The sequence below is a fragment of the Eubalaena glacialis genome, chromosome 11, assembly GCF_028564815.1.
Source record: "Eubalaena glacialis isolate mEubGla1 chromosome 11, mEubGla1.1.hap2.+ XY, whole genome shotgun sequence".
Lineage (NCBI taxonomy): Eukaryota > Metazoa > Chordata > Mammalia > Artiodactyla > Balaenidae > Eubalaena > Eubalaena glacialis.
Window position 1 is genome coordinate 91,745,082 of NC_083726.1, and position 25,388 is coordinate 91,770,469.

Genomic DNA, 25,388 nt, shown 5'->3' on the forward strand with positions numbered 1-25,388 from the left:
AGAAGGAGAGATACAGTGCATTCGCAGGGGCTCAGAGGAGCCCTTAGGGAGCTCTGGAGATAGGGTGGCCCCTCAGAGTTGTCATGAAAGAGATGGAACCTTTATACCCCCTATCAACCAATCACTGGCCCCAGGCAGAGAAGAGTAGCCTCTGGTAAAGCAATGCCCAGAGAAGAACTCAGCTGTGAGCTGTCAAGTGCCTCAGACTTGAGGGGTATCTGGGTGGTATAAGATAGCACCCACTACACTGGCTTAATTTATGATTTCTTATATCAGTAAATATGACAGTTCAACAGAATATCATTTAGATTTTCTGTTAAAATGAGAATAGTGGTGTTACCTACCTCATAGGGCTGGAATAATTCACATACAAGGTGTAAAGCAGTGTCTAAATACCTGGCCATGATAAGCTCGGTGAATGTTATTCATACACCCCCAATCTGACCACTTCTCTCCGCCTCCACTGCCCATCATCTCTCACCTGGATTACTGCAGTGTTCTCTGGATTCCCCTATTTTCACTTCTCCTTCCTCCCCTCCTTCAGTCTGTTCTCAACCCAGCAGCCACAGGGAAGTTCATAGTAATCCTGTGCTCAGAACGTTCTGCTTGCTTCTGTCTCAGTCACGGTGAGAATCAGGGCCCCTGCAGTGGTCTCCACGTCCTGCCCTGTCTGGTCCCCCTGCCTCTCAGGCCTTACCTCCTACTACACCTCTTGCTGTCTCAGCTCCAGCCATGCGGGGCTCCAGGCACACACCAGTCGTCACATTCTTATGGCAACTGAAAAAAAAATGCATGACCTAAAAGTTGAGAGTTACGTTTTATTCGGCGGACAAAACTGAGGACTTAAGCCCGAGACACAGCGTCTCAGATAACTCTGAGAGACTGCTCCGAAGAAGCAAGTGGGGGGATCCAGGATGTATAAGGGTTTTTGCCACAAAGACCAGGTAGTCAGAACATCAAAAGGTTACTGTTAATTAAAGAAAACCAGATATCTCAAGTTAAGGAATTTAGTGCTTTTCTGTGTATGGGAAGATGCAAGAGTCTGGGCTCACTGAAATCATTCCTTTGATATGCACCTGAGCTATCTGGGGCCAGTATCCTGTGCTTTCTCATCCTGAGTCTCCTCAGGGTACACCACTGGGGGTGGCTGCAGCAGTTGACTGCTCGATGGTGGGCATCCTGTTTCTATCCTGAGTTCCCTCAGGGCTCATCATCTGGGTGGCTGTAACGTGATGGCTAGATGGCCGCAAGATCCTTTGTTTACTGATACGGCAGGCGACATTTTTCATTCACGCCTATTACAGAGACTTTGTATTTGTCCTTCCTTCTTCCCAGAACACTTCCCCTCCTTCTCTAAATGGCTGCTTCCCTCCCTCCCTTCAGGACTCTTCAGGTGATGTCATCTTGTCTGCAAGGCCTACCCTGGTCTCCCTGCCAACCCCAGCATACCCTGTTCCTCTGCTTCGCTTCATTTTTCTCCACTGCAGTTTCCACCCTCTAATATACTTACACACATTTAACACCCCTAGCTACTGCCCATTCCCATTACATGCCAGTGGAGACCCCCAATTCCTGAGGTGGATCTTCAGGATACACACGCCTTTCCCTCCCCACCTCTCCTGATGTCCTTGGTTGGCACTTATTAACTGCGAACATGGATACACTCTTCCTGCCCACCACTGTCTTTTTTTCCTAAGTCAATCTAACAACCAGAGTGCTATTCATGCTGCGAAGTGTTATTACAATAAAGATTCTACGAGCACATTGATCTGTCACATAAGACTTTGAATCTCCTTATAACCTTGGATGTAGCTCTTAAAATTGTGCGTGTCTGGAATTCCATTTGGTGTTGAGTGTATCGGAAAGGCTGGGAGGAAATTGCTCTGGTGCCTGTGGGGATCATTTGCTTCAGATGATGAAAGATTGACAGACTTTGTTGGAGTGAGTGCTTGACAAGGAACATTCCTACATTCTTAAAATGAAGAGGGCCAAATGTCCTTCACATCTGAGCACCCGCGGTGTGGGACAAACAGATGGATACGAGACAACTTGAGTGTTCATTGGGTTAGTGATGAAGAAATAATGGAGGTTATTTTGACTGATGGAAGCAAGTCAGAGGCCTTAGCAGTGAGGAGAATGATTTTTTGGAGGATGAGAAATCCACGTGAAAGAAGGAGAGCTGGCAGCTTCCTGCTGGCATGGGTTCATTAGGGCTGTGGAGAGAGCCAAGTACACCCACCTAGAGGTCCTGTAGCCAGCCCCAGAACATCAAATGTATGGAGTGTATCAGGTATGAAGGTGGACATCTTATATCCACCATCCCATTTGTTCACCCAGAGAGTTAATATGTTATGGACCTTATTGTTATAGAGAGGGCAACTAAAGCACAGACATAAGTTCAAAATCACACAGCAAGAAAGTCACCCATGGCTTCTGACTCCAATCACAGTTATATTTCCACTCCACCAGAGTAATTTCCCATTCATCTGCCGCAAAAACCAAAGTTCACCATGGTCATCCCTAGCCCTTGAGAAAAGTTAAAATATGTTCACTATTTTCTATTTAAAAGAGCAAGGAAGTATTTAATTCAATACATTTCCCAACCTCCAGAGGAAAATTCTCAGGAATCAGGAAAATACAGCCACTTAAAATGAGTCATTTCCTGAGGGTGTGGTCTTACTCTAAATTGTCTTGAAAAATCAATTGGGCGGAGTCCTTCTGGATCGCTACTAGAGGTCATCCATTGTGAGACATCAGATAATTTAGTTGGCCCCTCACTGGAGTGTGTCATACTTCCCTAAATTGCATTTGAGGTTTTTTCGAAGACTATCTAATGGATGGGAAGGAGTAAGGTACCAAAAGAAAGTGGCAAGACTTGCTGCTGGGTGTTAATGGCGATTTCAGACAATTAAAGAAGCAGACTGGTAAATGATCAATGTCATTCTGGTGCAATTTAATGACATGATGATTCAAATTTTATAATCAGGCACTTGAGAAATGGCAGGGACTAGAATGATTGAAAATATGCTGCGGCTGCTGCTGACTCCTGAAATGAAGTTTACTTTGGGTATTTTTTAGTTCCGTGAAATTTAGATCTCATGGTTGAATTTTTTTCCCAGTCATGTTTTTCTTTTGGATTCTTTTTTTTCTCAACAGGAAATAGAAAATAAATATCTGACCTTAGCATACTTAACCTCAAATAAATTAATGTGTGGAATGAAAATCAGATAAATAAATCAGGGTGTGTATATTCTGAAAGGAAATTGCAAACTGGAGCACATGATACATACACTCTTGCTTGAACAATGAAATGCCTTAGAAGGTACTCAAATAATGAAAAAGTAACAGAATTCTAACTTTTGAACAGAGTGTACAAAATTTAAAGTAAATGACTGAATAAAATATAAAACTAGACTTTAGTCATATACATCTTATCTCTATGGATCTTTAGTTGAGATTGAAGCTTAAGAACAGTAGATCGGAGAGCATGTATCTGTGCCTTAAACACTGACTGAATGTTGTTACTTCCAAATAGCTTCCCATAATACTGTGCTTTTTAGAGATACCATGAGTATTTTGTATGGCAGGAGACAGGTTTTCCCAGCGAAGAAGAATCTCAGCCACGTTTCCCGAGTATTGACTTTATTTCACTTCTGTCACTGAGAAGTAGTTCCTATAGGATCATAGCTGAATGGACTGGCCCAAGGATAGAAAGGGAAATTATTCTGAATGGAAGCTCTAATTGATAGCAGTATATTTATTTGCTGAAGGTTGAATGACTCATGGATTGTTTGGGAAAATACATAGATTTACAGGAACCATCTGACTTTTAACACTTAAGAACACAACTCCTGAAATATTTTTTTTTTAAAGTGATTTATTTTTTCTTTAATTTCTCCCATCCTCCCATTCCTCAACTGTAAAATAGTACAATAATTCTACTTGAAGAATTAGAAAGTTAAATGAGATAGTATATGGGAAAGCACTCTAAAATGTAAAGTACCACTAATACATGCTAGGTTTTTTTAGACCCATTTTCTTTTGCTCCTGCCTTCTGTTTTTCACTTAGGCAACTGTTCCCTCACAGTGATGATTTCCTGTTAACATGTTGTTGATATTCATTCTTCAGAGATAAGTTGCCTGGGAATGGAGGAGAATAATAATGTCCTTAACTACCTACTTTATTAATTCTGCTTAAGGAAAGACCACCAGATAAAAAGTAAGAAGCCCTTAAATGTTCAAATGGGAATATAAATCATAGAGAATATAAATTGAGAATATAAATCATACAATACTTGAAAAATATTCTCTTCAACTCATAGAATTGTATCTCTATACCTAGATTTATTTTTTAAAGAGAAAGAATAAACTTCCTTATACCCCAGAACTATTTGACAATATTATACATTTTCCCTATAATAAATTTTAAAAATTTAACTCAGTGAAATTTTAAAAAATAATAATAATAAGGAAATAGCAAGAGAGCCCCCATATACAATATAAATGTTGAGTAAGACTGAGAAAGAAAATCCAGTGGCTGTTCACACTGGTCTTAAAAAAACGGGCCTGAAAATTACCACTCTCCTCCTTTTCAGTGAAGCTTTTGTCAAGGTTCTTTACATGGGGAAGGGAATAATCACTACCAGAACTTTTGTAAAACATACCTGTAGGCGTCAAAGTCAAGACATACTTAATTTATCCTGACAATTGATGTAGCAACATAGACATCTCTTAAATTATTCATCTTTCTAATAGAAAATTCCCCTCTTGGAGACCCAAGCAGGGTTGAATTAGACCCAAGCTCATTTAAACAAGTTTATTTAAAAAGTAAACACACAAAAATAAGTTTCATCCTTGCATAGGTCTTCAGTAAACAAGAGAAGAGTATATGTTTTAAGAAAATGTCTACATCTATATAAAAAACAAAATTAAAAGTGATAATTTTTTCTTGACCTGCTTAAAGAATCCTTTTCATGAAATTCAGCTTTGTTTCATAAATAATGTAATGCTTGCTCATGATTAAGTGAACCTAATCAGATGCCCAGAGGGAAGGGCTGTTGCTAGCAGATCTTTACTATTACCAGGAGTAAACAATATCACACGTTTTCCAGGTGGAGGGCTGTGAGTGGCAATAGATTCAGTAAATCACAGTAGATGTCAGCAATCCCCTTCCTGGGCGGGTTGGGACTCTGTTAACACAAAGCCTCTTCGCTGCCTGTGCCCGACCACAAAGCCCTCTCCTAAGCTTGGAGCACAAGGCATGCGAAAGACCTTTTTTTGCCTCATAGTATTTATATTTGTTTCTCTTTACTTCCCTTCTCACTGCTTGTTTCTGTTTTTGAGAGTTCAGTGTGAACTTACGTTCTGTTTCTGGTTTGAAAAAAAAAAAGAAACATTTTTGTAGTCAGTGAACTTTGAAAGTATTATATCAATACATGCCATTCCTTTAAATTTATTTATTTATTTATTTTTGGCTGCGTTGGGGTCTGTTGCTGCTGTGCGCGGGCTTTCTCTAGTTGCGGTGAGCGGGGGCTGCTCTTCGTTGCGGTGCGCGGGCTTCTCATTGCGGTGGCTTCTCTTGTTGCGGAGCACGGGCTCTTGGCGCACGGGCTTAGTTGCTCCGGGGCATGTGGGATCTTCCCGGACCAGGGGTTGAACCCGTGTCCCCTGCATTGGCAGGCAAATTCTTAACCACTGCGCCACCAGGGAAGTCCCCATGCCATTCCTTTAAATGGCAGTGGGATGGTGACAAAGTCCAAAAAGGTGGGCTGATAACCAGCGGGAGAGGGCAGCTGCGTGACAGGGAGCCCATCGTAGATGCTCTTATTGAATTTAGACTGTCCTTTCCCATATATTAGTGCTTTCACCTCAAACATCTATTTTGAGGACTCCAAAGCCTATAAAGAAATGAGGAAAAGACCAAGTTTTAAGAAATTGCCTCGTCTGGGAAGGCAGAGGTCACCAGGATGCTTTCTCTTGCTGTTCGTCATCAGAGAAAAAATAAGAACTGTTCTCACCATGTTCACAGGACCCCCCCCCCCTCTTAAATCTTTTGGAAGTCAGAGAGCTTTGCTCAACATCCAAACATTTTTTTTTAATTGGAAGAATTAAAGTCCTGGCTGTGATATGCTCTCTGTAACCATTCCCAAAGTAATTCTTAGACACAGCTTCCCAGGAGGCTGTTCTGGGCATGGAATGAGTGGGCAGGTACGAGAGCATCTTCTCTTAGCTCTGATGTCCTGTAGAGGCATCTATGAGAGAGCACCAAGGACTTGTGTACACCAAGAACTGTGAGGATGGGTGTTAGGGGACTGGTACCAGGTACCCTCAGGTTGTCTTTGCTAATTAAAGGTGACCAGAAAGAAGCAAACACGTTGTGTGTGTGTGTTTTTTCCGACCTTCCTCTCATAATGTATCTCTCCCAACAGCCTACAGAATTATTGTGAATAATTAGGGCTTTCAAGCCTTGGGAGGACGTAACATTCATCTGAATTGATTCTATTCCTTGTCAATCAGGAGGAGCATTACACAGATTGTCTTCCTGAAAATACTGAGGGATGCTAATAGCTGAGCTATAAGGCAGTAAGGAAGGGAGGATTACATGGTCCAATAAACTTAGGAAACTCTGGGTTAGGCAAAGATTAAAAAAAAAAAAGCTATGCAGCTTGTCTTCCTTGGCCTTTTAATAGGATCCCTTCTGTCCCCAAATTAAATTGATCTTCTTAGAAGGTACTGAACAGGCTGGGAGGGGACAAGCATGGCATTTGATTGTCAAGAGACTTGACAAGTACAGATCCTGTTTTTATTACTTGGGCATTATCTTGCCTTTCCTACATTAAAAGCCAGCTTCACAGGCTTATTCAAAATCCTCTGGGTGACAGAGATGGAGCGAACCTGTTCAACGACTAAATATGTCCGCTCTGAGTGCAGCAAAATCAACTCAGCTGTGTATGCAGCAGCAGGCTGATTTGCCTTCCTTATAGTTTTTAGTTAAGGAAGTAAATTGATTCTCTTCCTTTCTTAATCACCATAAATTTGCTTTGCTGATGTGTACGCAGTCCTCCTTTACATTTGCTTTTGAACATTAGGATCGCTGTTTTCACGTCATTGTGCCTTTTTAAATTTTTATATGTTAGGATTTTCATTCCCAGACACTATCAGAGCAGGTGGTGTCAAATAACAGTAGTGGGGAAATGAGACAAAATGGAATAGGAGAGTCAAGATGGAGAGCCATTTGAGGGAGAAAGTTTATTTTTATGGGGAGACGTTTGTATCACCTTCTCGATAATGGCGGTTTTACTGATGCTCCAATTCAAATATATTCATGAAGATCCCTCATCCAGGGAACTCCCAACATCTTGTGTAAATAGTGGGCATTATACAGGCAGCTAGTCAGCAGTCCCGCTAGGCCAGAAAGTCAGCACTGGTGGCAATGAGGATTTTCAATCAAAGGAAGTTGAAAGTAGGCTCCAAGCTGAATTTATTTAACCCCGGTAGCTTTGCATACCATTTATTTTTGCACTCTTTGGGGGTAATTTACTTATGCCACCATGTGTCAATTATGTGCTTTCCTGCCTTGTTTATTTGCCTGCAGGTGCACAAATGGTTGACTGTTAAGATTTGACACAGACATGCCATTAAAATAAAGGAAGAATTCAGTGTTTCATTTTTGTTGTGGCATACCTGGGGTGAGGAGTGGGGGGTGAAGAACAAGCAAATTGTGACCAACTTTGAAGTTTTTGAACAATCATGGCTTAATATTTCTAATTGTTCAGGTTGTATCCGCGCCATGCAAGTGCCCTGAACAACCTTGGAACACTGACCAGAGACACAGCAGAGGCAAAGATGTACTATCAGAGGGCTCTCCAGCTAAATCCACAGCACAACCGGGCTCTTTTCAATCTTGGGAATCTCCTTAGGTAAGTAGAACGTGTACCTTTGATCAGAAGACCTTGTAGTTTCAAGAAATCCTTTCCTTTTCAACACTCATTTGGTTGTGGTGTTGTCTCCTCTTCCTAGGGCAGAATAGTTAGGGTTTTCAAGTTTTGGGAGGATGCAATATTCATCTGAATTAATTCTATCCCTTATCAATCAAAAAGAGTATTTCCCAGAGTGTCTCTCTGGAAGTATTAGTTCTGGGAGATGTTCATAGGTTGTCTGTAGAGGGCTGGGAAGAGGGAATGGCTACATGGTCAAATAAACTTAGGAAATGCTAAATTAAGCAAAGATAGTTCCTTTATTGCAAGAATCCTTAATATGCTAAATGCCCTGTGAATATTCAAGAAGGGAGTATGGAATACAGCATTTCCCAAAGTCAATCATTTTTGGTAGGCATTTCCCAAGAATTTCATGAATATACTTGGGAAAAGTGCTGGTCTAGGAAAAGCAGCATGCTCTAAAGGTGAGCCAAAAGGCATAACCACAGCTCATGCACAGTTTGTGCTATAGGTAAGAAACAAACTGAGGCTTTCTTGGAATTAGCAACGGTGACTCTTGCTCTCCGAAGACCTCCCAGGCATAATCACTGGTGTTTGCTTTTCACTCACTGCCCTGGAAAAGACTGATGGTGCAGTTAGCCTCCCTGAAGACAAAGGGGTACTTTTGCATCTTGTATTTCTATTAATATAAAGTCTAGGCAAGTTGGTGATGGCAAGGGCAATGGTAGTAGTGGCGATAATCATAGTGGAAATGGTGGTGGCTATGGAATTTAACTTCTACGCTTTAAAAAACAGATTGACATTAGAGAAATGCAAATCAAAACTACAATGAGGTATCACCTCACACCAGTCAGAATGGCCATCATCAAAATATCTACAAACAATAAATGCTGGAGAGGGTGTGGAGAAAAGGGAACCCTCTTGTGCTGTTGGTGGGAATGTAAATTGATACAGCCACTATGGAGAACAGTATGGAGGTTCCTTAAAACACTAAAAATGGAACTGCCATATGACCCAGCAATCCCACTACTGGGCAGATACCCTGAGAAAACCATAATTCAAAAATAGTCATGTACCACAATGTTCATTGCAGCTCTATTTACAATAGCCAGGACATGGAAGCAACCTAAGTGTCCATTGACAGATGAATGGATAAAGAAGATGTGGCACATATATATACAGTGGAATATTACTCAGCCATAAAAAGAAACGAAATTGAGTTTTTTGTAGTGAGGTGGATGGACTTAGAGTCTGTCATACAGAGTGAAGTAAATCAGAAAGAGAAAAACAAATACTGTATGCTAACACATATACGTGGAATCTTAAAAAAAAAAAGAAAAAAACAGTTCTGAAGAACCTAGGAGCAGGACAGGAATAAAGACGCAGATATAGAGAATGGACTTGAGGACGTGGGGAGGGGGAAGGGTAAGCTGGGACGAAGTGAGAGAGTAGCATGGACATATATACACTACCAAATGTAAAATAGATAGCTAGTGGGAAGCAGCCGCATAGCACAGGAAGATCAGCTCTGTGCTTTGTGACCACCTAGAGGGGTGGGATAAGGAGGGAAGGGAGGGAGACACAAGAGCGAGGAGATATGGCGATATATGTATATGTATAGCTGATTCACTTTGTTATAAAGCAGAAACTAACACACCATTGTAAAGCAATTACACCCCAGTAAAGATGTTAAAAAAAAAAACAGATTGAAAACATCAGAAATGGGAATAAAAGGGTGAACATGGTTAGAATCAGAGAGTAGTGATGCATTTATCTGTGCTTGTTAGGTTGCTGACAATCCACACACTTACTGAATTGGTTACCTTGTCTCTGAACTTCACAGAGCACATCTGGTACCTTTAGAGCTGATGGTTTGCTTTGTTCTTTTATCCTCTCCCTAACAGGATTGGCTTAATTGCCTCAGTACCTCAGTGGATGCATCTTCTTCACGTTCCTTTTTACTTCTTGAATTTTATTGTATTTATTTATTTTTTTAAACATCTTTATTGGAGTTTAATTGCTTTACAATGTTGTGTTAGTTTCTGCTGTATAACAAAGTGAATCGGCTCTATGTATACATATATCCCCATATCCCTGCCCTCTTGCGTCTCCCTCCCACTCCTTGAATTTTATATATGCATAGAGATATTAGTCCTTTTTCTTGGTGTGCACATGTGTTAATGCATGTTCTTATTTAATCCCATTTGAACAGAAGCATTGGGTAAAGTAATCACAGAACAATCTAACATCACATAAGGTGATAGGTGCCATCCCAAGTCTGAAGTTTTGTTTAAGAACGGCTTTATCCATATACTGGAACACAAAATCAAGGGAATACTCTACTAAAATAAGGAAATGCAAGGAAAGTACAGTTAAAATGAAAAAAATAAAAGTATAAATCAGCAAAAACTAAATGAACTTAATAAATTTTTAAAATTAGATAGTTTAGGGAATTCCCTGGCGGTCCAGCAGTTAGGATTCTGCACTTCCACTGCAGGGGGCACGGGTTCGATCCCTGGTCTCGGACATCTAAGATCCCACATGTCGTGTGGCAAAAAAAAAAAAAAAAATTAGATAGCTTGTTAAAATTTTATACAAATTGAGAGTGATGAAAAACAAGTAAATGAAGAAGTACACGCTGTGACAGAAAAACCTTTTAGCACTAGTATGTTCTCTTTAAAAATAATAGCAAATCAAAAGCTGTGGGGAAAATGTGTTCTAGTTATTGTAGATAACGGTTTACAGGTCAATAGGGTGCTTTTATTTTACTCTACTATTTTTATGACGTCTTATTTATTTATGTGAAGTTCTAAGGACTCATTTTTAAAAGTCATTGTTGCATCTGTATATGTCCAGCTTAGAGCCCAAATAACTTAATGGGTGGATAAATCCTGCTCATGTCTTTTGGGATACCAGCATTATACAGTACTGATTTCAAAAATAGTACAGATGAGAATTTTTTTTTTTTTACAAAGAAACCAGCTTTGATGGCCTGGATACAAAATGATAGTTCTTGTTAGGAATGATATCCTACAATTGTGATTATTACACTGTGCTGAATGTGGCTCTACTTGAAAATGGTGGCAGAGATTCTTTTAAATTTCATCTTGCCCAGACCTGAACGAGAGATGCATACTGCAGCCTTCCTTTTTCAATTCACATATTATTATTGCCTCTGACTATTACCTTGAGTTAGTGTATGTGAGTTAAGAGTACAAGGAAATATTTTTTGGAGCATAGCAATGGCTACTTTTCACAGTAGGTGGGGCTCCTGGATACTCAACATAAGATTTTTCTCTCTTTTTAAGTAAAATCAACTCAATGATCATCCAAACCAACAACGCTTCACATTTGTATGACTCTGAGTGCTTTTTTATAAAAAAAATAAAGCCCTCCCAATGACTCTTTTAGATAGGGAAGAATAAGAACCAAGAATAGGAACCAAGGTTAAGTGCCAGGTACAAAGTCACCCTTGTTTACCTTCTGCTCTTTCACATTAAACAGAGAGCAAAGTGGCTGCATCTGTGTAGATGAGTCTTAGAATCCAGTAGAATAAAATCGTGATAGTAGCTAATATTTATGTAATATTTTCCAGTTTACAGACAAGTGGGTTTTATATCCGTTATTTAATTTAATCTTTAAAACTATTGTGAGAGGCATTCTCATCCTCATCCCCATTTTACAGATGAAGAAACCAAAGTTTGGAGATTTCATGTGACCTTGGCCCAGGCTCTGCTGACCCAGGATTGATTGCCTGCCCTGTCCTATTCACTTTCCATTACCCATGCTGCCCAAATAACTCTCCAATCCAAAAATTACTTAATATTTAGCTATTAAATGGCATGTGATTTCCTTTTGGGAGGAAGGAACTTCCTGTTTTTTTTATCAGGAAACAGTAAGGTTTGTTTCCATTATGTCCTTTAGTAGCAGAGAGAGGTGACCCAGAAAACAACAGAACTAACCCACGTTTACTCCACGTTGGATCTGCTTTCCTTAATATAGTTCTGCTCTAACTGGCAATGGGTCAAAGGCATAAAGAGGATAAGAATATTTTAAATATGTTTTTATTTGATCCGTTTTACTATTTAAGTTTTATACCCTATATATTTCTCGTTAGGCAGCTAACTTTTTAAAATTGTGTTCTTTATTGTAACCTAGAACTTCATGCTCCTTCTAAGAACCCAGGTGATCTCCTTAGATATGATTTGATCATATCATATCAGTTTAGATTTGATCATCCCTGAGTGGAGGACACTATCACTTTTCCTCTTTTATAAATGAGAAACTAAAATTTGGAGAAGGTAAGTTAGGTGCCAAGGTCCCTTAGTGAGGAAATAGAATTTGTGGGAATTGAACCTCAAACTTTCTGTCCAAGTACCCTTGCCCTTAATCACCACACTCTACTGCCTCCTTGTGGCTCATCTCAAAACTGAGATACAGCCCAGAGCAGCCCTGCCCAACAGAAATACAATGAGAGCCAGAATCTATAATTTAAAATTTTCAGGTAGCCATATTTTAAAACATAAAAAGGTGAAATTAATATTAATAATATATTTTATTTAACCCCAGTATATTCAAAATATTATCATTTTAACATAATTAATATGAAAATTAATTTTTAAATTGAACATGTAAAAATATTAATGTGATAGTGTACCTTCTTTTTTATAATTAATATTTGAAATCCAGTGTATGTTTTACACATACAGCATACCTGAGACTAGTCATATTTCAAGTGTTCAATAGCCACATGTGGTTAGTGGCTGCTATATTGGACAGCACAGACCTTTATTAATGACCTTGACTTTGAGAGAAATGAGTTTTTGTCCAGACCAGAAACTCTAAATAACATGTGATTCTGTCAGAGCATCCCAGAAATCTTAGAACACTGAGGACAAATTCCATTTGAATTCTTGGAGTTATATGACAGATAGCTTTAGACCTGTTCACAGCCGTGCACGTCACTGACTCTTATCCAAATATATTTGACCTCTTTCATGACCATTTCCCCGGACTTTGAAGCTAATCTGTTATGATTCTGTACAGCACGTTTACAGTGCGACGGATTGATAACGAACAGCTTTCCATGCCAGCATTCTTAATTTATATTAATTATTGTTGGCTTTGCTTGGAACCTAAAATGTAAAAGAAAATAGGCAAGATTAGCATACAGTTTTTATGGATGAAAGAGCAGAAATCCCTGATGGCTCAAGAGAACATAATAGAATACTTTAATTCAGGGCATGGGAAAATACTTCTGTGACTGCTTGGGTAAAACAGTATCTGGTATTTGCTACTGAAACAGAATATTTTCATTTTAAAGAATCGTATTGTCCCTCCCATTGGCAAAATTACCTTCTATTCACATAATAGGATATGGGTGTTATATGGGTGTTACAATAAATCTTATAATCAAAAGTCAGAAGAAAATGAAATAGAATTTCCAAAATTGAGCTATTTAGAAGATGAGTTTGATAACAATATACATTTTATTTTCTTTAGGCTAATCCTTTAGAAAATTGAATTTCTAAAGAATAAAAGGATGTGGAAAAAAGGGTAACCATTAGCTTTGAAATAAATTTCAATGTTTGGGATAAATTTCCTTATAGCTTTGGCATTAGCCACACTGCCTTTATTTCATGAAAAGGAAGTTTATACACTCAAGATAGCAGTTCTCCCATTCTCTACCTTTTACCTGAAACCCCAGAGACTCCAAAATGCCAGCCCACTGGATAAAGAAAAACATTTTGAGGTCCTTCTCACCACATTAGGATGTCAACTTTGGGTGGGCAACTTCTGCATCCACCTCTTGGAATAAAATCCTCCTCCCCACCCCCACTCCCATGGTGACCTGTTCACATCCAGGTTACCTCCAGTCTTACTTATCTGTAGTCTTAACCCCATTGCGATTTCTCCTCGGGGTCTTTATGTAGTTCACACCTGTCTCTCTCCAGGTCTCCTTCTCCAGCTCTTTTGAAGCCCAGTCCAGCAGCTCATTGCCACCATCTCCATCCTCATCAGGGCCGTGTCACAGCCTTGTACATTCTCCTGTCGTCCTCAGGGACTCGGCAACCTTTAGTGAATTCGGTTGCATCCATCACCCAGTTCCTCTGCTGCCTTCCCTCCAGGGCCTGCCACTTTTCTGCTCTACCTTGACCATTCACCGACATGGCCATGCCATGGGCTTTTTAATTACGCACACCTTTTCATTCTCTAGTGCCTGAATTCTGAAATGTTCCTCTTTGCCCTTCACTTATTAACCTCTTCCCACCCTTCCTTTCCCCTCTCTGTCACTCCTTCTGACCCTTGGAAGGGATCATGGGATAACAACCTGCCACCTCCAAGCTCTCTCTGTGCTCACATTGTCTCTCCCTTTAAGACTTTGACGTTGACATGCCTCCCTTCTGGGACAAATGTTATTTCCCTCTTACTCCCTCATTCCTAGTGGCCCCGCTCTTTACCATTGTTAGAACCTCTGTTCTGATTTTTATGTTTATAATGTGTAATCCCATCTCTCATTTCTATGATCTATTTCATTAATGTATGTGACATCAGCTTAGACTCACACCTTGACCATCATTTACTTGCTCAACTGTGCCTCCAACTCAAGGTACCACCCCCCCTGCCCATTGCCTGCATTTTGTAGGCAGACCAATAGTTCTCAACTTTTTCTCATTATCACTCCTCTCCCCACCCCGGGAATCATTTTAAGCCTTTTTCCCTAATCACTCCCTCCCCCAATTAAATAAATACTCAAGGACAAGATTTGTTAGGTAGTGTCAAGCTTTGAGAGACTGAAGACCACTGTAATAACTAATGTTATTTTTATATGTAATCTAACATTATCTTTCACTGCACTGCCCCTGCTCCAAGATGCAGTGTCTCTGTATGTGTGTCCTAGACCCTCATCCAGTCTCTCAAGTGTTGGAGGTAAAAACATACATCTGAGTTCGATGCGACCCTTACAAAACTCTGAAGACAGCATTGTGGGGGAAAAGCAGGATCAGGAGTTAGAGCTATTAGAAATTCATCCCTTATGGTCTTATAATAGCTCCCAAATATTTTCTGTTTTCCTAATATAAGTATCCTTTGTTCCCCTCCTCAGTGCCTATGCACACACCCAGAAGATGATATAATCCTTTACTTTTACTGAGAATATTCAAGTCATTTAAGGTTAATTTTTGCAGCTTCCCTTCTTCCTACCTCATTTCTTACATATTCATAGATGCCCTCTTCTTTTGTTCTTCCAAGGGAGGAAGGGTTGTCTTGCCTCCCTAATAAGCCTAGTGTTCACACCTGTGGTTATGTGGTTTTTTAAAACTGAGGCATGATTCAACGCAAAAGTGCACAATCTTTAGTGTTTGGTACAATGAGTTTTGGCAATTTTATATACTGTTGTAATTACCCCCAAAATAACATATAGAACATTTCACCCCAGAAAGACCCCTCATGCCTCTTTCCAGTAAATTTCTCCCTCCCCTGAGGCAATCATTGTTCAAATTTTTTCACCACAAACTAGTTTTAGCTTGTCGTAGAACTTCATTTAAAGGTGAACATTTCATATATACTTTTTTGGCATCTGGATATTTTCATGTAGCATGATTTTTTTGAGTCTTATCCATGTTGTTGCATGTTACATTTTTTTTTAACTGACGAGTAGTATTTCATTGTATAAATATGCTGTAATTTGTTTATCCATTTTCCTGTGGGTAGATACTTGGTTTGTTTATAGGTTTGTATGTTTAGTATTCTGGGATAAATACCTAGGAATAGAATTGTGGGTAGATGTATCTTTAATGTTTTAAGAACCTGCCAAATAAACAGTTCTTCAAAGTAATTGAACCACTTCTCACTCCATCAACACTGGTTAGAGATCCACTTGCTTAGCATCCTCACTAACATCTGGTGTCGTCAGTCTCTTTTATTTTAGCCATTAGTCATTAGTGTAAAATCCACATGTGTTCTTGATTCTCTTTCTCTACCTTTCCCTGTCCATTATCATGGGCATTCTCTTAGGTCTTCAGATTCTTCCCATTCCAGAAACTTCCACATGCCCCACATTCCCCTGGGGAACGTCTCCGTTCAGCTACTGCCTCAAGTGGTTCTCCTCACTCCTTCCTTTCTCTGATCAAATTGGTGAGAAGAACGGTTAGCACTTGGTGCTTCTCCTTCCCCCCACCTGTTCATTCAGCCTCAGGTGAAGCTGCTCTCTAAACATCAGCTGTGAATTCCAAAGGTTCTCTGGGCTCTCACTCCCCATGATTTCTCTGAAGTGAAGAATATGATCCTGTAGACCTCCCACTGTTTTTGAAGCTCTTTATTTCGTTTTTGTATTATAACACATTATGTTTCTTTTCCATTTCCAATATCTACTCTTCTTCCACCCTCCCTCTGAATGTCATTGATTCTCCATCACATACACACATACAGTCCAAACGTATGAACGTTCAGGACTTCCCATAATCCTGCCACTTCCTTCCATATTTTCTGCAGCTCCCCACACTGTATAAACCCAGACACCCAGCCAAACTGACCCCTGGTCACTGTTTGAGAAATAGAAACATGCAAACTACACTTGAGAGAATATTACAGAGGTTTTAAAGTAACAGCTCTTCTAGTTCACCCAAAATATTGTTTCATTTGCATTTCATCATCTTATATTCCATGTCTATACAAAACTGAATTATCTAGGGAATGATGACAGTGTTTACCTACTTCCTCAAGATTTGGGAGTTATTTGTATCTAAACAGATTGCTAATTATTAAAATTTTTTTGTAAGTAACTCTTCCCCACCAAAACTCTTCTCAGTCATGCTGTGTTTACCAATGATTTGAGCATGAGTGAGTTGTTTTAAATCCATAGTGTGGTTTGCAGGGAAGAAGGCAGGGTCCCTTTTCTCAATCCTTGCTTTTGCTGTGATGGCTGCAATAAACACTCCTGAGGCCAGAAGACAGTTCTGCACAGGAAGTACTGTCAGGGAGAGCAAGCTTTAAAGGACCCCTGTTTTGTTTATATGCTCTTGAAGGCATTGGAAGGTCATCATTTTCTTTCCTTGCATAAATATTTCTGACAGAGGATAATTAAACAGACCAGACTGCTTTGTCAAGTATAGGAGTTTTCAGTGGTCTTTCCTGTCCCGAAAATCATTTTCCCACCCCTTTAACTCTCAGAATCTTTCCTGGCCTCATTTGCAATCTAGTGCCCTTAAGCTCCTGTGCTGGGGAATGACTTGGAACAACTCTTGACTCATAGCTTAAAGAAGGTACAAATCAATTAAAAGAATACTAGAAATGCAGGTATTCACTGGAAATTTCTTCTTGCGTACATTGTCTTACTTTAGAGAACCAAGCACATCAACTTATTTTTTTTTTTTTTTAAACATCTTTATTGAAGTATAATTGCTTTACAATGGTGTGCTAGCTTCTGCTTTATAACAAAGTGAATCAGTTACACATATACATATGTTGCCATATCTCTTCCCTCTTGCATCTCCCTCCCTCCCACCCTCCCTATCCCACCCCTCTAGGTGGTCACAAAGCACCAAGCTGATCTCCCTGTGCTATGCGGCTGCTTCCCACTAGTTATCTATTTTACATTTGGTAGTGTATATATGTCCACGACACTCTCTCACCTTGTCACATCTCACCCCTCCCCCTCCCCATATCCTCAAGTCCATTCTCTAGTAGGTCTGTGTCTTTATTCCCATCTTGCCACTAGGTTCTTCATGACCTCTTTTTTTTTTTTTTTTTTTTTTTCCCTTAGATTCCATATATATGTGTTAGCATACTGTATTTGTTTTTCTCTTTCTGACTTACTTCACTCTGTATGACAGACTCTAACTCCATCCACCTCATTACAAACACCTCCATTTCATTTCTTTTTATGGCTGAGTAATATTCCATTGTATATATGTGCCACATCTTCTTTATCCATTCATCCGATGATGGACACCTAGGTTGCTTCCATGTCCTGGCTATTGTAAACAGAGCTGCAATGAATATTTTGGTACATGACTCTTTCTGAATTATGGTTTTCTCAGGGTATATGCCCAGTAGTGGGATTGCTGGGTCATATGGTAGTTCTATTTTTAGTTTTTTAAGGAACCTCCATACTGTTCTCCATAGTGGCTGTATCAATTTACATTCCCACCAACAGTGCAAGAGTGTTCCCTTTTCTCCACACCCTCTCCAGCATTTATTGTTTCTAGATTTTTTGATGATGGCCATTCTGACCGGTGTGAGATGATACCTCATTGTAGTTTTGATTTGCATTTCTCTAATGATTAATGATGTTGAGCATTCTTTCATGTGTCTGTTGGCAATCTGTATCTCTTCTTTGGAGAAATGTCTATTTAGGTCTTCTGCCCATTTTTGGATTGGGTTGTTTGTTTTTTTGTTATTGAGCTGCATGAGCTGCTTGTAAATCTTGGAGATTAATCCTTTGTCCGTTGCTTCATTTGCAAATATTTTCTCCCATTCTGAGGGTTGTCTTTTGGTCTTGTTTATGGTTTCCTTTGCTGTGCAAAAGCTTTTAAGTTTCATTAGGTCCCATTTGTTTATTTGTGTTTTTATTTCCATTTCTCTAGGACCTGGGTCAAAAAGGATCTTGCTGTGACTTATGTCATACAGTGTTCTGCCTATGTTTTCCTCTAAGAGTTTGATAGTGTCTGGCCTTACACTTAGGTCTTTAATCCATTTTGAGTTTATTTTTGTGTATGGTGTTAGGGAGTGTTCTAATTTCATACTTTTACATGTACCTGTCCAATTTTCCCAGCACCACTTATTGAAGAGGCTGTCTTTTCTCCACTATATATGCTTGCCTCCTTTATCAAAGATAAGGTGACCATATGTGCGTGGGCTTATCTCTGGGCTTTCTATCCTGTTCCATTGATCTATATTTCTGTTTTTGTGCCAGTACCAAACTGTCTTGATTACTGTAGCTTTGTAATATAGTCTGAAGTCAGGGAGCCTGATTCCTCCAGCTCCATTTTTCGTTCTCAAGATTGCTTTGGCTATTCGGGGTCTTTTGTGTTTCCATACAAATTGTGAAATTTTTTGTTCTAGTTCTGTGAAAAATGCCAGTGGTAGTTTGATAGGGATTGCATTGAATCTGTAGATTGCTTTGGGTAGCAGAGTCATTTTCACAATGTTTATTCTTCCAATCCAAGAACATGGTATATCTCTCCATCTATTTGTATCATCTTTAATTTCTTTCATCAGTGTCCTATAATTTTCTGCATACAGGTCTTTTGTCTCCTTAGGTAGGTTTATTCCTAGGTATTTTATTCTTTTTGTTGCAATGGTATACGGGAGTGTTTTCTTAATTTCACTTTCAGATTTTTCATCATTAGTATACAGGAATGCAAGAGATTTCTGTGCATTAATTTTGTATCCTGCTACTTTACCAAATTCATTGATTAGCTCTAGTAGTTTTCTGGTAGCATCTTTTGGATTCTCTATGTATAGTATCATGTCATCTGCAAACAGTGACAGCTTTACTTCTTCTTTTCCGATTTGGATTCCTTTTATTTCTTTTTCGTCTCTGATTGCTGTGGCTAACACTTCCAGAACTATGTTGAATAATAGTGGTGAGAGTGGGCAACCTTGTCTTGTTCCTGATCTTAGTGGAAATGGTTTCAGTTTTTCACCATTGAGGACAATGTTGGCTGTGGGTTTGTCATATACGGCCTTTATTATGTTGAGGAAAGTTCCCTCTATGCCTACTTTCTGCAGGACTTTTATCATAAATGGGTGTTGAATTTTGTCGAAAGCTTTCTCTGCATCTATTGAGATGATCATATGGTTTTTCTCCTTCAATTTGTTAATATGATGTATCACGTTGATTGATTTGCGTATATTGAAGAATCCTTGCATTCCTGGAATAAACCCCACTTGATCATGGTGTATGATCCTTTTAATGTGCTGTTGGATTCTGTTTGCTAGTATTTTGTTGAGGATTTTTGCATCTATGTTCATCAGTGATATTGGCCTGTAGTTTTCTTTCTTTGTGACATCTTTGCCTGGTTTTGGTATCAGGGTGATGGTGGCCTCGTAGAATGAGTTGGGGAGTGTTCCTCCCTCTGCAATATTTTGGAAGAGTTTGAGAAGGATAGGTGTTAGCTCTTCTCTAAATGTTTGATAGAATTCGCCTGTGAAGCCATCTGGTCCTGGGCTTTTGTGTGTTGGAAGATTTTTAATCACAGTTTCAATTTCAGTGCTTGTGATTGGTCTGTTCATATTTTCTATTTCTTCCTGGTTCAGTCTCGGCAGGTTGTGCATTTCTAAGAATCTGTCCATTTCTTCCAGGTTGTCCATTTTATTGGCATAGAGTTGCTTGTAGTAATCTCTTATGATCGTTTGTATTTCTGCAGTGTCAGTGGTTACTTCTCCTTTTTCATTTCTAATTCTATTAATTTGAGTCTTCTCCTTTTTTCTCTTGATGAGTCTGGCTAATGGTTTATCAATTTTGTTTATCTTCTCAAAGAACCAGCTTTTAGTTTCATTGATTTTTGCTATTGTTTCCTTCATTTCTTTTTCATTTATTTCTGATCTGATCTTTATGATTTCTTTCCTTCTGCTAGCTTTGGGGTTTTTTTGTTCTTCTTTCTCTAATTGCTTTAGGTGCAAGGTTAGGTTGTTTATTCGAGATGTTTCCTGTTTCTTGATGTAGGCTTGTATTGCTATAAACTTCCCTCTTAGAACTGCTTTTGCTGCATCCCATAGGTTTTGGATCGTCCTGTCTCCATTGTCATTTGTTTCTAGGTATTTTTTGATTTCCCCTTTGATTTCTTCAGTGATCACTTCGTTATTAAGTAGTGTATTGTGTAGCCTCCATGTGTTTGTATTTTTTACAGATCTTTTCCTGTAATTGATATCTAGTCTCATAGCGTTGTGGTCGGAAAAGATACTTGATACGATTTCAATTTTCTTAAATTTACCAAGGCTTGATTTGTGACCCAAGATATGATCTATCCTGGAGAATGTTCCATGAGCACTTGAGAAAAATGTGTATTCTGTTGTTTTTGGGTGGAATGTCCTATAAATATCAATTAAGTCCATCTTGTTTAATGTATCATTTAAAGCTTGTGTTTCCTTATTTATTTTCATTTTGGATGATCTGTCCATTGGTGAAAGTGGGGTGTTAAAGTCCCCTACTATGATTGTGTTACTGTCGATTTCCCCTTTTATGGCTGTTAGTATTTGCCTTATGTATTGAGGTGCTCCTATGTTGGGTGCATAAATATTTACAATTGTTATACCTTCCTCTTGGATCGATCCCTTGATCATTATATAGTGTCCGTCTTTGTCTCTTGTAATTGTCTTTATTTTAAAGTCTATTTTGTCTGATATGAGAATTGCTACTCCAGCTTTCTTTTGATTTCCATTTGCATGGAATATCTTTTTCCATCCCCTCACTTTCAGTCTGTATGTGTCTCTAGGTCTGAAGTGGGTCTCTTGTAGACAGCATATATATGGGTCTTGTTTTTGTATCCATTCAGCCAGTCTGTGTCTTTTGGTGGGAGCATTTAATCCATTTACATTTAAGGTAATTATCGATATGTATGTTCCTATTCCCATTTTCTTAAATGTTTTGGGTTTGTTATTGTAGGTGTTTTCCTTCTCTTGTGTTTCTTGCCTAGAGAAGTTCCTTTAGCATTTGTTGTAAAGCTGGTTTGGTGGTGCTGAACTCTCTCAGCTTTTGCTTGTCTGTAAAGGTTTTAATTTCTCCATCAAATCTGAATGAGATCCTTGCTGGGTAGAGTAATCTTGGTTGTAGGTTTTTCTCCTTCATCACTTTAAGTATATCCTGCCACTCCCTTCTGGCTTGCAGCGTTTCTGCTGAAAGATCAGCTGTTAACCTTATGGGGATGCCCTTGTGTGTTATCTGTTGTTTTTCCCTTGCTGCTTTTAATATGTTTTCTTTATATTTAATTTTTGATAGTTTGATTAATATGTGTCTTGGTGTGTTTCTCCTTGGATTTATCCTGTATGGGACTCTCTGTGCTTCCAGGACTTGATTAACTATTTCCTTTCCCATATTAGGGAAGTTTTCAACTATAATCTCTTCAAATATTTTCTCAGTCCCTTTCTTTTTCTCTTCTTCTTCTGGGACCCCTATAATTCGAATGTTGGTGCGTTTAATGTTGTCCCAGAGGTCTCTGAGACTGTCCTCAGTTCTTTTCATTCTTTTTTCTTTATTCTGGTCTGCAGTAGTTATTTCCACCATTTTATCTTCCAGGTCACTTATCCGTTCTTCTGCCTCAGTTATTCTGCTATTGATCCCATCTAGAGTATTTTTAATTTCATTTATTGTGCTTGTCATCGTTTCTTGGTTCCTCTTTAGTTCTTCTACGTCCTTGTTAAATGTTTCTTGCATTTTGTCTATTCTATTTCCAAGACTTTGGATTATCCTTACTATCATTATTCTGAATTCTTTTTCAGGTAGACTACCTATTTCCTCTTCATTTGTTAGGTCTGGTGTGTTTTGACCCTGCTCCTTCATCTGCTGTGTGTTTTTCTGTCTTCTCATTTTGCTTATCTTACTGTGTTTGGGGTCTCCTTTTCACAGGCTGCAGGTTCGTAGTTCCCGTTGTTTTTGGTATCTGTCCCCAGTGGCTAAGGTTGGTTCAGTGGGTTGTGTAGGTTTCCTGGTGGAGGGAACTAGTGCCTGTGTTCTGGTGGATGAGGCTGGATGTTGTCTTTCTGGTGGGTTCGTCCACGTCTGGTGGTGTGTTTTGGGGTGTCTGTGGCCTTATTATGATTTTAGGCAGCCTCTCTGCTAATGGATAGAGCTGTGTTCCTCTCTTGCTAGTTGTTTGGCATGGGGTGTCCAGCACTGTAGCTTGCTGGTCGTTGAGTGAAGCTGGGTCTTGATGTTGAGATGGAGATCTGTGAGAGATTTTCGCCGTTTGGTATTACGTGGAGCTGGGAGGTCTCTTGTGGACCAGTGTCCTGAAGTTGGCTCTCCCACCTCAGAGGCACAGCCCTGATGCCTGGCTGGAGCACCAAGAGCCTTTCATCCACACGGCTCAGAATAAAAGGGAGAAAAAATGGAAAGAAAGAAAAAAAGAGGATAAAATAAAATAAAATAAAGCAATTATAATAAAAAATAAGAAAAAAAATTATTAAGAGTAAATTTATTAAGAAAAAAAATTTTTTTTAATTTTTAAAAATAGATTTATTAATTTTTTATACTAAAAATAAGAAAAAAATTATTTAGAAAAAATTTATTAAGAAAAAAAATTTTTTAATTTTTTAAAATAAAAAATATGAAAAAACTTATTAAAAATTTTTTTAAAAATAGAAAATAAGGAAAAAATTATTAAGAAAACATTTATTAGGGAAAAAAAAAATTTCTAAGCCAAAAAAAAAAAAAAAAAAAACGGACGGACCTAACCCTAGGACTAACGGTGAGAGCAAAGCTATACAGACAAAATCTCACCCAGAAGCATACACATCTACACTCACAAAAAAAAGGAAAAGGGGAAAAGTTAATATATCCTGCTCCCAAAGTCCATCTCCTAAATTTGGGATGATTCGTTGTCTATTCAGGTATTCAACAGATGCAGGCACATCAAGTTGTTTGTGGAGCTTTAATCCGCTGCTTCTGAGGCTGCTGGGAGAGATTTCCCTTTCTCTTCTTTGTTCGTACAGCTCCCGGGGTTCAGCTTTGGATTTGGACCCGCCTCTGCATGTAGGTCCCCTGAGGGCGTCTGTTCCCCGCCCAGACAGAACGGGGTTAAAGGAGCAGCTGATTCGGGGGCTCTGGCTCAGTCAGGCCGGGGGGAGGGAGCGGTACGGAGGAGGCGGGGCGAGCCTGCGGCGGCAGAAGCCGGCGTGACGTTGCAGCAGCCTGAGGCGCGCCGTGCGCTCTCCCGGGGAAGTTGTCCCCGGATTACGGGAGCCTGGCCGTGGCGGGCTGCACAGGCTCCCAGGAGGGGCGGTGTGGAGAATGACCTGTGCTCGCCCACAGGCTGTTTGGTGGCGGCAGCAGCAGCCTTAGCGTCTCATGCCCGTCTCTGGGGTCCGCGCTGATAGCCGCGGCTCGCGCCCGTCTCTGGAGTTCGTTTAAGTGGCGCTCTGAATCCCCTCTCCTTGCACGCCGCGAAACAAAGAGGCAAGAAAAAGTCTCCCGCCTCTTCGGCAGCTGCAGACTTTTTCTCGTGCACCCTCCCGGCTAGTTGTGGTGCGCTAGACCCTTCAGGCTGTGTTCACGCAGCCAACCCCAGTCCTCTCCCTGGGATCCGACCGAAGCCCGCGCCTCAGCTCCCAGCCCCCGCCCGCCCCGGCGGGTGAGCAGACAAGCCTCTCGGGCTGGTGAGTGCTGCTCGGCGCCGAGCCTCTGTGCGGGAATCTCTCCGTTTTTCCCTCTGCGTCCCTGTTGCTGTGGGATCCGCGCTGATAGCCGCGGCTCGCGCCCGTCTCTGGAGCTCGTTTAGGCGGCGCTCTGAGTCCCCTCTCCTTGCGCGCCGCGAAACAAAGAGGCAAGAAAAATTCTCTTGCCTCTTTGGCAGCTGCAGTCTTTTTCCCGGACTCCCTCCCGGCTAGCACCGAAGCCCGAGCCCCAGCTCCCAGGCCCCGCCCGCCCCGGCGGCTGAGCAGACAAGCCTCTCGGGCTGGTGAGTGCTAGTCGGCACCGCTCCTCTGTGCGGGAATCTCCGCTTTGCCCTCCGCACCACTGTGGCTGCGCTCTCCTCCGTGGCTCCGAAGCTTCCCCCCTCTGCTACCCGCAGTCTCTGCCCACGAAGGGGCTTCCTAGTGTGTGGAAACCTTTCCTCCTTCACAGCTCCCTCCCACTGGTGCAGGTCCCGTCCCTATTCTTTTGTCTCTGTTATTTCTTTTTTCTTTTGCCCTACCCAAGTACGTGGGGATTTTCTTGCCTTTTGGGAGGTCTGACGTCTTCTGCCAGCGTTCAGTGGGTGTTCTGTAGGAGCAGTTCCACGTGTAGATGTATTTCTCATGTATCTGTGGGGAGGAAGGTGATCTCCGCGTCTTACTCTTCCGCCATCTTGCCCCTCCCTCCACATCAACTTATTATCACAAGCCCAGTAGGAGATCAACTTTGCCCTGACACAGAGGCTAAATTCAGAATATAAGTTGTTAGAGAGCCTCAAAAAACTTTCAAATCTAAAAATGCTCTGTGTAGACCAGGAGGAGAAATACCAAGGACAGAAAGAGAAATATGCATGTTGTCTGTGTCCTCTCTGGCTCACGCTTGCCTGTGGCCTGCGGGCGTCTGTCCCAGGAAGCACCTTGGGGAGGTGAAGGAGGCTTTAAGGCTCCCTCCCTTCTTGCTGACTCCTTGCTAATTCTGCCAACCTCCCTCCGTCGTACAGGGCCCACCCTGGTGCTTTCCTGTGGTGCCACCACCGCAGGGCTGTCTGCCCTCAACCTTTCTGCCACCTCTCCTCCTCCAAGTGAAAAGGACAGTAACACTTGAATGACAAATTA

General features: G+C 40.5%; 1 protein-coding gene across 2 annotated transcripts in view; it reads left to right on the forward strand.

Moving 5' to 3' along the window:
• Window positions 1-25,388, forward strand: part of TMTC1 (transmembrane O-mannosyltransferase targeting cadherins 1) — a 262,946-nt gene that overhangs the window by 199,315 nt on the left and 38,243 nt on the right. For both annotated transcript variants that reach the window (XM_061205419.1, XM_061205420.1), the window contains one exon: window positions 7,776-7,919. In XM_061205419.1, coding sequence (XP_061061402.1) covers window positions 7,776-7,919 — 144 coding nt within the window. The remainder of the gene's footprint in view (window positions 1-7,775; window positions 7,920-25,388) is intronic.